The sequence below is a fragment of the Podarcis cretensis genome (genome assembly GCF_951804945.1).
Source record: "Podarcis cretensis genome assembly, chromosome: 12".
In the NCBI taxonomy this organism is placed as follows: domain Eukaryota; kingdom Metazoa; phylum Chordata; class Lepidosauria; order Squamata; family Lacertidae; genus Podarcis; species Podarcis cretensis.
In genome coordinates, this window is record NC_137181.1 from 28,665,035 (window position 1) to 28,679,066 (window position 14,032).

The following is a 14,032-nucleotide window of genomic DNA, read 5'->3' on the forward strand; positions in this document are numbered from 1 at the left end:
TGCCCTAACCCCAGATGTTGCGCCCGGTGCGGCCGGCCCCCCCTGCACCCCCCACGCTACGCCACTGCCTCCAGGTCGCTCCAGGTTTCCGATGTTTCCCCGTCGGCGTGTCCTTCTGCCTGCTCTCGCCTCCTTTACCTCGATGGCAGGACCTGGACAGCTCCCGCTTTGAAAGCCTCGCCCTGCGACGCCGAAAGCCTCCCAGGCGCGCAAGCCACAAAAGAAAAGGGGGAGGGTTGGAGAAGTGGGGTGAGAGGGACGGGGGGGGGGGGAGGAAGAAAAAGAATCCAGGCAGCCAGTCAGATTTTCCTTTATAAAGCCTCAAAGTGTCCACGTCCTCAAAAAGAATGGAACCAATTTAGCATCCCCAGCTCATCCCAGCACCCCACCTCTTTCACCCCTCCTCCCTCCCCCTTGCGCCTTCCTCTTCTCTCCCTTCCTCGCTTCCAGATCTCCCTCTCCCCGCCCCGTCTAACAGCAGCTCTGCCAAAACGGCGGGGACAGGTTGGGAATGAGAAGAAGAAGAAAAGAAAAAAGACGTCACGTGACGCAGGCCCGGGCTCCTCGCAGCCTGGCCCGCCCCTCCGCCGAGCACGGCGGGCTCTCCCATTGGCTGCGGCGCGTTCTACGGCTCGGCCAGCGCGAGGAACCCCCTCGCCGTATAAATAGGGCCGTCGAGGGCTTTATTATTTTAGCATCCCGGGCAGCAGGTTTCTGCTAAGTTTGGAGTTACTCGCCACCACGACTGTATGCCTGCGTCCCTAAAGTTCTAGCTCACCACCGACCCGGGGACTCTGAAACACAAGGAGTCTGCATGTCTAGACAGTAGACATGCTCAGCTTTGTGGATACACGGATTTTGTTGCTGCTCGCAGTAACTTCATGCCTAGCAACCAGTCAATGTAAGTGCCTTCAGATTGTTTGGAGCAGGGTTTGGTGGGGAGAGAGGGATTTGGGCGGCGGCGGCGGAATCCTCTCCTAACTTCGTCCTAAGGAATGTTGCCCTGCCGTCGAATGCTTCCTTTCTCCGGGAGCTGCAAGGACAAGTTTTCGTGCAGATCTGGGTATGCTCCAAAGCCCGAGAAACTGCTGCCCACTATAACTCTACCCCCCCCGGGAAGCCCCATCCAGTTAGACTGAGTTTGGGGGGGAATCGTAGTTTGCATTGACTCCAGCTGGCAAAAGAGCTGTCTCTTATTTCCACAAGACGGAGTGAAGGGATGAGAGTTCTTCAGAGCTTGCTTAAACTCGCCCCCTCCCAGCCCTCCTTGGCTCAAGTGGAGAGGTCCTGGCAAGAAGCCAAACAGTCTTTTCTCCCACACACCCACGCACCTCTCTCTCCCCCTCCCCATACTCCGCCCGCCCCCCATTTTAAGAGAAAAGCAAAATTGGGGTTGGAGAAGCAATGCATGACAATGATAAATCCAGAACTCCTAAATTTATCAGCATCGCCTCCTTGGAGAACTTCTAGTGGTTTGGGGCTGGGGACGGGTTATTGTCCCGATTTATCAAGGGATTTCAGAAAACAACAGATTCCCCCAAAGTCTTTGAGAACAGTCGCTTTTTAGGGCGTTGTACACGAGCTTTGTGCAGCGTTTTACGGATGCTCATAATGCGCCCTCTAGAGGGAAGGAGGCGGTAGCGCAGAGGACCCGACGTGGAGCGTGTGGAGTCCAGATAGACCACCAAGCGCTTTTAGAGATACGCTGATATATATGAGACAATTTAGTTACTCCTGAGTTACACGCAAGGAGAGAGGGGGCAGAAATTCTGTCGCGATTTGCTCAAGAATGTTTTGCTCTTATTAATTCCGGGAAGGGAAGGAGACACGCTTTTAGAAAACTACAGCAAACCAGGAAAAGTGTACGATTCCTGACCTTTTTGTTTGAGAAACAAATATGACGAAATGGATATTCCAGACATCCTCCAAACATACCTTTTAAAAAGCTCTAGCGACCTCTTCTGGTAGACAAGAAGTAGAAAGTTTCTCCCCAGAAAATTCATCTATTTTTATGATTTCCACACTTGTCAGGTAATTCACTTAAATTCTATTACTTTAGATTATCTGTAGGCCCCCATGTGAATAATGTTAAATAGTGAAACTTGGCACAGACAGCTGTTGCCAGGTTAGTCCCATCAAATAGATATTTATTGCATAGGTACCCCAATGTAAGATCAGAGTGGTGTTTTACCCTCACAAGAACCCTGTGAGGTAGGCTCAGCTGAGAGGTGGCCCTTTCCCCAAGGCCACAGTTTCTTTCACAACCTGAGTATGGATTTAAACTTGGGCTTTCTATACCCCAGCCAGACTTGCTAACAAGTGCACCACACTAGTGGTGATCGTTTGGCATAGAGCAGGCAATCTTTAGCTTTATATCTGACTGACAAAAAGAGTTCTGTTTAACTCAGAACTTTTCATGCTGCACAAATGGAAGGTGTCCAGTCTAAGCATCACTACCATATCATTTCTCTGTGGTTTAAATATGTGCAAGGTACAGCCTTCACACCGGCTCGTGCAGCACATCCATGCATCAGAAACGCCTGTAGTCCTTTGTACATTGCATATGGCAAATGCTGTCCTATAACAGAAGCATTGGCCCTGCTGCCCAATACATAACTGGATTCAATGAAACAAGTTGGCAGCCAGGGGTCCTCCTAGGGTTATTGCAATTAATGACTGAGCATTCGCCAAAATTAATTTAGGAACACTGCTGTCTTTACAGTTGCATTCAACTCTTTACCAATCCTACAACCACGACTAGAGCCTCTCCCTTTAGGGGCAGTCAGAGAGAATGGGTTCCCCAACCCAGTTAACATTTAGAGATACTCTCCCAAAATATATATCTCCACAGCTAATCCATCAATAAGCCCACCTAGCAAGTTCCATTTACAAGTTCCAGTACCGTGTCAAAAAGAATGTCTAACTTTATTCCATCACCTTATAGGAACCATTATCGAAATACTTTTGATAATTACAAAATTAGTCATTTCCACCCTAATCCAGTTTCCTATCAGAATCCCCTTTAATATCAGTATCAACTTTCTTATTCTGTACCGATGTTACTCTTAAAATGTTTAAACAATGATTATTTCCTTGGGATATTAAGAAGAGATAGTCAAGGTTTCTCATCCAACCAATGGTCTAAGATATACATTTAGAGCTGCCATCCTAAACATTGTGTTTATTGAACACAATTGGACTTGACCTCCAGAGAATAGCATAGTGCGCTCTATGCTGTAGATTTTCACTCCATAAGCAAACTTTTGCATTTAGCTACTCTGATCATGGAACAATTCTCTCTGGGTGAGCAGCTTTTCCAAATTGCCACTCAAAATTCCTCCATGGCACATGAATGCATATGTGCAGACTGATTGATACCGTTTCCTCCCCATTTTTGTACTAATCTGTAAGTAAAGCTTCTGGAGGCTCTGACTTGCAGAGAGGGGGTACATAGCCGTGACTCCTTTTTTGCTCTGCTGCTCAGACAGAACATTTCTCCTCCTCCTCCTGTAATATGCAGCATTCCAGATGCATCTTACAGCAAGCAGGGGAGCAGGAACTAATGGAGCATAATTCCCTGTGCCCTTAGAGCAAGGGTGGGGAGGCTGTGGTCCTCCAGATGGTTGTTGGACTGCAAAGTACATCATTCCCCTGATCATTGGCTGTGCTGGCCGGAGCTGATGGGAGTTGGAGTCCACCAGTATCTGAAGGGCCCACAGGTTCCCCATCTCTGTCTCGGAGTGACAGGCTTTGCTCTTTGTGCTCCATTGGCAGGAAGGAAATGCTTAACAGGACAATTGTTCATTTGTTTTTAAAATAAGAATGTCCAATGCACAAAATGTGGGCTATGTTAGAAAACTGTAATAAAAGTTACAGTACTATTCCTAGGATTCCCAAAGCTGCTTTTGGTATGCCCTCCCCACCCCCAGTGGAATTTTTGATCTTTTCTTGGAACAGCAGGCCCCTCCCACAAGCCACACCACAAACGCACATGGAGGGTTGCTATTTGAGAAACCCAAGTCGTGCGCTCTCGCTCTCTCGGCATAACCTACCTCATAGGGTTGCTGTAAAATTGGAGGGGGAAACCCTGTATGCCTCCTTGAGCTCCTTGGAGGAAAGATGGGACATAAATGTAATAATAATAATACATACAATAATGAAAGGCCGAATTCCCCTTGGGTATACAGACCTAAGTAGCCTGGCTTTTTCAGATCCTGGGATTCCATCCGTTAAGCTATTTCGAAGTATGGCTATTTCCCGGCTTAAAGTTTAGCCGAATAACAGTGCCATCCCAGACATGCCTTCTCAGAACCGAATCTCAATCAGCACAGTGGGGCTTACTCTTTGGTATGTGGGTTTAGGACTGTAGCCTAAATAGCGTGAAAGAGAGGCTTGGGGGGGTTGGGGGGGTTGCTAACTTAACTTCTGAATTCCAGAAAATCCTATACAAATCTTCAGCATAATCCTGTTCAAGGAATTCCCATAATCTGAAACGATGTGAAGGAATAGTGGGTCCTAAGTTTAGGTTAATGTTATTTACAAGAATATGGACGACCTCGTCTTGAATCATCTCAAGTTCAAAAGCTAAACTCACTGTTTTGGGCTTTCTATAGCACCTGCACACTTTCAAAAGCTGCCGTTGCAAGCATTTTCAAGGGGAAATGTTGTGTGGTCCACGGAGCCTCTTACATCAGCAGAAAGCACATTTCTGCATGCTTGGGAGGGTTTTGTCTGTTTCCCTTTATCTCACATCCTACGAGATCTTGCTCTGCAAGAGGCCCTCTCCTTCTTGGGTCACATTTCTTTGGTGTGTGTAACAGACATCAGTGGGGGCAAGAAAAATCCCCATGGCACATTGAGCGTTTCACCTGTAGAACCAAGTTCTGATTCTTATAAAACCTTTTATTAAATACATCCATTCAAGCCTTGGGGTCAGAAAAAAGCCTTTCCAAGTTGGACAGGCCCTCCTTCTGTCAGAGATGTGTTGCAGCAATCAGAATGCCATCCACTTTTAAAAATGTCGTTTCATGTTTACATTTCCTGCCATTCGTCTTTGAAATCACAACTATCGTACTTTTCCGTGTATAAGACTAGGTTTTTTAAATTAAAAAATGATGTTCAGAATTGTGGGTTGTCTTATACACGGATACAATCTCCCCCCATTTTCTCAATTTGGAATCCCCAAAAATTGGGGGGCCCTTTTTTACATGGGGGCATCTTATACACGGAAAAATACAGTACATTGTTTCACATGCAGACTGTTTTGAATCTTAAACATTAACCAATTTTTTTTTTGTTTTTCTGTTTCCCCCTCCAGATGTAAATGAGGTCAGTATCATTCCTTTCAAAATAAAATGGACAAGAGTGGGCTATTTTATTATCTCCCTACCTCCACCCCCCTGAATGGCCACTTACTAACTGCAGCTGCCAAGAATTGCATGGACAGTACCACTGCAGATTAGCATCATTAGCAATGCCCAGATTTGTGCCCACCCCTAGTTTCCTAATGGGCCGTCCTTCTTGTTAAAAGGCTACCTTCATAGGTGAATGTAAGATTAAGAGGATATTGCACAGTAGCCAGAAGGGTCTTGCATGCACAGCTATTCTGGAGATTCATAAGTCTATTTTAAAGCCAGAGAACTGTTAAAGACATCTTAGCACCCGTAAAGCATGAATGAATTCAGGTATGACTTTTTAATATCGTGCTTGCATGATGTAGCAAATACTAACTTGTATAACTCTTTCCCTACCCTCCACCGCTTGTTTAATTTGCTCTGCCTTAACTTGGCTGAGTCTAGTACTTACCGTGAAATATTGCTAACGTTAGATTTCTTCTAACTTCATATTCATTCCTTTCTAGGAAACGGAAGGACGGAGGGTAAGCACATTTTAAGGGATTTTCTTAAGAATTACGGAGCTGTACTCTGTTCCTGGGTATCTGCTACAGTTTTAAAGAACCCAGAAATGCTGAAAATAGAATTTTTGAAAGGCTGCAATTTAATTCCTCATTTCGTGGTAGAAAGGCCTTTAGAAGTTAGTGGGGCTTACTAAGCAGAGGTCCTTTTTACTGTCAGGAAAATCCAAAGTGAAAACCTGAACTTCGGAGTAAATGCTATTAATTTCAGGTGAATTTGCTTTTGAACGCAACTGAGATGCTTAGTAGCACACTGGCAGTTTTTCTTTTATACCTCTATTTGGATGCTAATTGCACTAAATTCCCTGGGGCTTACTCCAAAGTAACTGTGAACCTTAGGTGAAAATCCAATTAAGTTTTATTCAGAGTAGTCTCCTAGAAATGAATGGACCTAAATTAGTAGCTTCCATTAATTTCTGCAGGCCTACTCAAGAGTAGGACTTGGATACAGCTCAGTAAATTTAACTGAATTTTTGCGGCTTTAGCTGCTGTGTTTAGGATTTATGTGTAAGTGGGTTGAAGCCATAATTTTATCAGCATGAAAGCTGATCTGGTATGCACAGGAAAAATAGCCTCCTTCTTGAGACTCTCTGATTTTATGGATGTCAGATCATGTTGCAAATTACTAAATATTTGTGAGGAATATACGCGTTTGGTTTGGAGATTAGCAGCACAATCCTACTCAGGCACAAGCTCCATTTGGATTTCCTCTGAGGAAAGTTGGAATAGGATTGCAGCTCAAATGTGAAAATAAATGAATGCTTGTCACTTAATGAAGAACTAATTGATAGTACATTTTTATTTATGCATATTTGTCCTCTTGGTTTTCATTGAAAGCAAGAGTGTGTTCAATCTCTGAATAGCTATTCCTTTCAGTTCTACCTATGCTCTAGTTTTGCTGTTTTCATCAGCAGACAGTTCTTTTTAACACCATAGCTTTCTGCACGTAAAACAATTGCTTGAAACACTCATTTACATTTTTGTTGATGTTGTTCTTTTTCAGGGGCCCAGAGGAGAAAAAGGGCCACGAGGAGATAGGGTAAAGAACCATGATTATGTTCATTTTGCTTGTTATATCTAAATCATGCCCTGATGAATAAGGAAGAGCATGGTCCAAAGCGAAAAACCTGTGGTACCACCCCCCCCACCAACCCTTGTTCAAAGTTATGGCTATTTTTGTGTGCATCTTCTGAGAAAATTCATATAAATGAGGCTGCACTGTGTACAACTGAACACATCTATTTGGGGGGAAAGTGGTATGGGCACTATTTGGAAAGGGTCAGGAGGGCTGTGTAGCTTTAGGTAAGGCCAGAATTTGGACAGAGTGTTACTGAATGCCTCAAAAGGTCTATTGCAAAGGGCTGAAGTGGTTATTATTCCCATTGAAGTGTCTTAAGACTGATTTGCAGGTAATAGCTTTTCAAAAAAAAAAAGCAATCATAAAACCACAGTATGATTAGCAAAGGCTCATGGCTCTGGAATTCCTCTGTGAATAAATAACACCCACCAGCAAAATCACTTGAGTCAGAACCTTATAAAATCAAGAATGGAAATTGAGGTCACAATCCTGAGCTCCTATGCTTATTCCCCTGCCCACTGCTTGTGCATTGATGCAAGCACATTGTCCGACACAGCAGTGCTGTTTTTCCTCTCCGATTCCCTCACAAGGATCTCTCTGAAGAACCATTTGACTCATTCATTGCACAGGTGATGCGACCTGATTTCCCCTCCCTGTAATACTGGGTGCAATGCTTCTTCAGGGTTCAGAGGAAGGAAGAGGGGGAAAGCAGGTTGTGTTCAGAGATTGATCCGTTGGGTTGGAATTGCCTGTGGGATTTCTGACACAGAGGTCAAGGAATGTGCATGGCTGAGGCCTCAGAGGTGCAGTTGCTCAGTAACCAGAGTCCACTTTACGTGTGTGTGTGTGTGTGTGTGTGTGTGTGTGTGCAGGTGCAGCAAATGAAGTTGACAATGTGTCAGGGAGCCAGAGTTGATCCTATTACTCCCCCCCCACCCCACCCCGTGAACAAATTAATTGGAAAACATGTGTTTGCTACCTTGAAAAATGTAAAGCACTATGAGGGCAATTTGGTAATATATTACTTATTGCTTGTGCAATTAAGTAGCTTTAGATTCTGGATTTAATAGTCTTACAGGGAGGAGGGGCTCCCTAAAGCGTCCTGCTTCTTTCACTTAAAAATGTGCTGCTTGACCCCTAATATGTCAGGGAAGGTGGTCCTTCTCTTCTGAGTGGGGCCCTGGATTTTTGCCCTCAAAGTCTTTCCCTGACAGCATCCCTGCCAAAAATTGGGCCTCCAAGAATTGCTTCAAGATTTGTTCTTCCCTCGGTAGTAGCTTAGAATGAAGTAACAGTTGCTGTTCAATATTTAGCATGTTTAAACCCAAACAATTTGTGACCCACCATGCCTATCACAGTATTGTGTGATTAAGGAGCTCCCAGGTGCCTGACAAGAGCTCCCTCCTTCCTGAGTTTTGAAGGCCTAGGTTAGGTAGCCAAAACCTGGTAGTTGCCATAAACAGCTTGTGCGCTGGATTTGACCTGGTGGTTGGAGGCCTGATTTAGGACTAACAGTGTGCTAAGGAACCAAGCCTTTAGCCTGAAATCGTCTGTGCTGTGTGAGATGCACACCAGCTTGTTTGAAAATGGTCACTGCAGATACGGCTACATTCTGAGTTGTTCAGAATATTTCATGCTTTAAGTTATTAAGACATGAAGATCCCTTTACTATTGCGTCGGAGGCCACCTTGAATCCAAGAGTCTGTAGATGGATACTTGATAAAGAAGTATCTGCCATACATCATGAAATATCTTATGACTCAGAACCAGTTTAGGAAAGATTCTGACTTTGAGTCCATCCCAGTCTAGGCTCTTGTTACTAGAATAGATGTTGGGTCATCTGATTAACATGTGAGCCACAATTATTATTATTTAAATCACATCAGTGATATTTGGAATGCTTGTTGTTATTTGGAATAATACCCTTAGACTCTGAATAGGCTTAGTAAAAATTGACCTTTTTATCCACAGCTAAACACAGAATTTGCAGTGTTTTGATTAGCACAGAATTGATAAGTGCAATCCTTGGCAGTTGTAGCAAAATGGGATGGTTGAAAAACCATGAAACAGAGAGTGCATTGAGTTATAATGCTTTGATATGTTTCTTTTCATTCAACTAATATAGTCTGGAACTATATTACTCAACTAATGGGAATTAGCATGACTGTTTGTTCTGCTGAGATTTATACCATTTAAGAACATCAGTCTTAGAGTTAAGGCTTATGCAAACAAATTTGTCTCCATTCTTATATATGAAAATCATTGTGATTATTGTCTTTGCAAACACACTTGCTCAACCAAATGGGGCACAAGCAACAGTTAAGTGAAATCAGGAAAGTAATTAACATGTTTGGACCTCTCCAAAGCCAAACAGCAGATAACATGGAGTTAGAACATGTACTCATTTAAAGGCAGTTAAAAGGTTACTACGGTATAATTATCCTAGCATGGCAAGGTCTTCCCTAGCACAATCTTTGTATGATAGCTCACAAGGAACAACCTTCTCTAACAATGTGTGGCTAGAATCCTTATCAAGCCTCAAATCAATGCATTATTGAAGTTTTTAAAGACATAAAAAAATGTGAATGGATGGTATTCTGCTAAATTTTTCTCAGAGTAGATCCATTGAAATTAATGGACCTAACTTATATCCATTAATTTTAATGGACCTCTTTTTGAGTAAAACTTAATTGACTGTCACCCAGTAAGTCCTAGCATTAATATGCCAACAAAATGTTAAGGTGCTCAGCCTTTTCCACATGTTATGCCCATGATGAGAAAGCTGTGGCTCTCCAGATGTTGCTGGACTCCCAACTCCCATCAACTCCAGCCTTCATGGCCAATGGTCAGCCATGATGGGATTTATTATCCCCCAACACAACAAGCAATAAAACTGCTTTAACGTTTGCAAAGCTAAGCAGGGTCTGGTATAGTTTCAAACTGGATGGGAGACTGCTTGTTGAGATTCCTGCATTGCAGGGGATTAGACTGGGTGACCCTCAGGGTACCTTCCAACACTATGATTCTAACATCTGGAGAGCTTCAGGTTCCTCATTCCTATGTTAAGGCCTTTAAGGCTGCAATTCTCTTCTCTCCTGCCTGCAAATATGAATATACGTACATGCATAGGATCACACAACTAAATCTTCTAGTTGTCTGAAAGCTACAGTGACACATTTAAGTGGTTTCCACATTGTAAAGTACAGAAACACCAGCTGTTTCGATTGTGCAGACTCATATATTTGTACTTTAAATGATGTCACTGCTTTGAAATCTTCAGTAGCTATTTATATATTTTTATAACTTAACATTGTGCATTTTTCCCCATAGGGTCCAGCAGGTCCACCAGGCAGAGATGGTGAAGATGGTCCACCAGGCCCCCCAGGCCCCCCTGGTCCTCCTGGTCTTAGCGAAGTAAGGCATCCAATGTTTTATTTTACTGAAGTTGATTGGTGATGTCTTGAAGCATCATAAAAGGCCTGTCACGTCAAAGGCAGGGACCATTATCTTTAACTGTATCTTCTCAGGCATGTATAGAAATACTGTTGAGATCCATAGGTAGGAACATCCTTGAAGATACAGAAACATTTACGGAAGGAAGGAACTTTTTCCATTTTACTTTGATTCCTTCTGTCTCCCTTCACTCAACCTCTTATTTGTGATGTTGTTGTTGTTTAAAAAACAAGCACGAAGGACTTGAGATGTAGGAATGCAAATTTGTTACCCTGCATTCATTTTCATTTTGGATTAGAGTATATTATTTAAATTCTGATCAAGCTCTTCTTTATTAGCTTTCCTCTTTAACTCCTACAGACCTTTGCTGCTCAATATGACATGTCCAAAGCAGCGGATCCTGGCCCTGGACCTATGGTAAGCAAAAGCTTCCTTTCTCACACAGGTACATGCACAAATTCAGATTGTGCTGGTGTGTCTTGCCACTGATGGCGACAAAGAATCCCCAAGGAACAGCCTGCTCACAGAAATCTCCCCACATTGTGTCTCTGCTATGTAACTGACCTGCAGACCATATAGCAGCATTATATGGCCCACTGTACCTCTCAGCCCAGGCATCTAGCATTGTCATCCCTTGCAAGCCATGCGTGTTCAGAAAATGCATGGGATCGCGCTATTCCTGCATCCAGTGTGCTTCATGAATGGAGAAAGCCCATACTGGGGATGAGTTTTGCACCCTACCCAGGTCACTTCCAAGGAAGGTAGGTCAGCTATCCAGTGTTCCTTTGGTTCCAACATAGATTCTGATAGAATCCAGTGACTGGAGCCAGGAGACCACTACATTGCTGGCCTTCTCATGAGACATGAGCTGGAAGGGAAGAAACTCCTATCACCCATGCAGCTCTGTCCCAACATGGGCTGCCAGATGTCATGCGTTGTGATAGGTGCTGGGCTTGGCCACTTAATTTCTTCACCTGTGATTCTTGCCCACCTGGCAAGACAGGCTAGAGTCATCAGCACTAACAAGCCCAGTGAATTGGAAGTTGGCCCATTGAACTTGGTTCCCATGAAAGGAGTTTAGCGCCTGATTAGAAGCTCACCTCATTGATTTGATTTTGATGGCATTTATGTCCAAGGGAAAAATACTGCAGTCAGGTTTGCTGAATTAATGATCGTCAAAAATGGTCAAGTCGTCTCATGCTCTGTGGTTATAACAGTTTTTAACAAAACAAAAACCATCACCTGCACAGTTAGGAGCCATGCTTTGCAACACGTCAGCTATAATACAAACAATAGGTTAAATGGCCCAAATATGCATGATGTTTTGTAACTTGTGCTTCAGTGCCAGCTTCCCCATCCCCTCCAAAAAACATGGACAGCAAGGAGAAGGGGGAGGGACCTGGTCTCAATTGGGACCTTGGCATGTAGCATGTGTGTAGGGTTTTTGGTTTTTTTTAGATGTGGTCCCGATCTGGATTGGGACCCCCACACTTGCAATTTGCATAAAGATAAAAACTACCATTGAAGTGAATGGGAGATTTCCCCCGGCAATGCAAGCTGCAGGTGTGGTTTCCTAATTCAGACTGGGACCCATTGTGTGGGGCAAACTTTTAAAGCCCCTACTGTCCTCCACACACACATTCAGGTGCCCATCCAGAGTGGATCCTGTGCCCTGGCAGTTTGCACTCAAGGGCAAACTATGCATTAAACATTGTGTGTAGTTTGGCTCTAATATATTTCCTAGAAAGTAAGCTCCACTGAACATAGTGGGACTTTTTTTTAATTCTGGCATGGCTTTTGGGGCACACTGTTCTCCCAAAGTGGATTTTAAAACTTATAAAGATGCAACAATTTTAAAACTTATAAAGATACTGTTAAATAAAAATAATTAAAAATAATTAAAGTTAAAAACCATCAGCTGCTAAGCAGTTTCAGCATAGCACATTCATCAAACACAGGCTGAAGGGAACATGCCTTCTTTAAAAACAGAAGTGACAAGGGACAAGTTGTGCCCTGGGAAGGAATAGGCCTGCCACTAAGAAAGCCCTGCCAACTGAAAGTAGACTAAGAGCTTGTTTCCAAGGGTAAAGATGCATGGGATTGCCCAGACAGAATTAGATTTATTTCCAAATGGATGTGTTTTGGATTATATAAAACGTGAACTGAGTATGGTATTAAAAAAAAAATAGTCATGAAGGAACTTGGTTTCACAACAAATAAAAAAAAAAATTAAAAGGCCCAGAATGAACTGTCATCATTCATTTGCATCGAAATGCTAATAAATACACAGTATTTTTGTATTTAGTACCTGAATTCCTGGAAAACCGTAGACCACTTCAGATGTTTTCTTGAAGCCTTGACAAGGCATGAGGAGTATTCTTCCATTCCTCATGCTCCCATGTCTGGTCTGAGGAGAGATTATTTATACAGCTTGCATGGAGAGATGCTCATTCTGTCCCTTCTTTAGGCCAATATGTGTCTCTCCCTCCCCCCCCCCCCAAGAAGGAAGGGGAGAGGAAATGCAAGGGGCTGATTGTTCCTCTCATCACTTCCAGAGAATGCTGAAGTTGTCCAGAGTGCCATTTCTGATATTTCCTTTCTCGTGTTAGAAAGAGAGAGGATATTGTGTTGTTGTTTTTTACACACACACATGCACACCGATAAATATAACATATAAACATAAGGTTGCAACATGGCGGAAACAAATGGGGCAACTTCTTTTAAGAAGTCACAAAGGTCAAACCTGACTCAGAAATAGGTGGACTGTGAAAAAGGTCCCAGGAGCATTGTAGGACAGGGCTGGTTCCAGAGGCTGGTAAAACTGGTTGGGCAGTGCCTCAAGACCAACTGTTCAAACAGTTCTGCCATTTCTGCTTTGTGCAATCTAGGAATGTTAGGCACAATTGGAAAAAAATCTCAGTGTGCGTTTGCCGCCTCTTTCCACATAAGGGAGGTTCCATTGAGGGCATTTTCCTTCAGGGCCCTAAACCTCCAGAGACAGTACTGCCACAAGACATAATGCCTCAGGGCAGGTTGACCAGTTACTTGGAACCATGTGGTAGCCACATCTGAGTTTACCATGTGGCACCTATAATTGTCTAGGGAGCCTCTGGTGTGTAACTTGGCCCACTATTCCCCTCCCTCTGCTGCCTCCCCACATTGTTGTGGTTGCCACGTGGTGAGCCTCCACGAAGGTACCTCATAGCTTCTAGTCTTCTCAATTCACCCTCATACTTGTTTATGATTCTTCCAGCTTCCCAAGGGTGGCAGCCCTCACATTTTTTTGTCTCCTTCCATATATGCAGCAACAGCATGTATGAGGGGTCAGAGTAGCAACAGGACTGTGCTTGCCAGGACGGGGCAAGATGGCGGCGAGCTCAGCAGAGCTCTGAATTGGTGGCGACAACACACGTTTGCGTGCACCTGTGGAGTCACCACCACCACCGCCCAGCCAGAGCTGCCCTGACCTCTCTGCCATTTTGTCCTTTCACAATCCAATCAAGCACAGCACTGTTGCCACTCTGCCCCATCCTTACTGTGGCAAGCGCAGCTTTGCCAGGAGGGTGCAGCTGCCAATCCACCCCCAC

General features: G+C 43.8%; 1 protein-coding gene across 2 annotated transcripts in view; it reads left to right on the forward strand.

Annotated features, from left to right (window-relative positions):
- Positions 1 to 670: 670 nt before the first annotated feature.
- The window catches only part of COL1A2 (collagen type I alpha 2 chain), a 63,844-nt gene continuing 50,482 nt past the window's right edge, over positions 671 to 14,032 (forward strand). The window contains exons 1-4 of one of the 2 annotated variants that reach the window (XM_079948408.1): positions 671 to 930; positions 6,918 to 6,953; positions 10,323 to 10,406; positions 10,806 to 10,862. In XM_079948408.1, the coding sequence (XP_079804534.1) occupies positions 832 to 930; positions 6,918 to 6,953; positions 10,323 to 10,406; positions 10,806 to 10,862 (276 nt within the window). In that variant the 5' untranslated portion in view covers positions 671 to 831. Of the gene's footprint in view, positions 931 to 5,762; positions 5,879 to 6,917; positions 6,954 to 10,322; positions 10,407 to 10,805; positions 10,863 to 14,032 lie in introns of those variants that run through there. The other variant, XM_079948409.1, reaches the window with a different exon arrangement.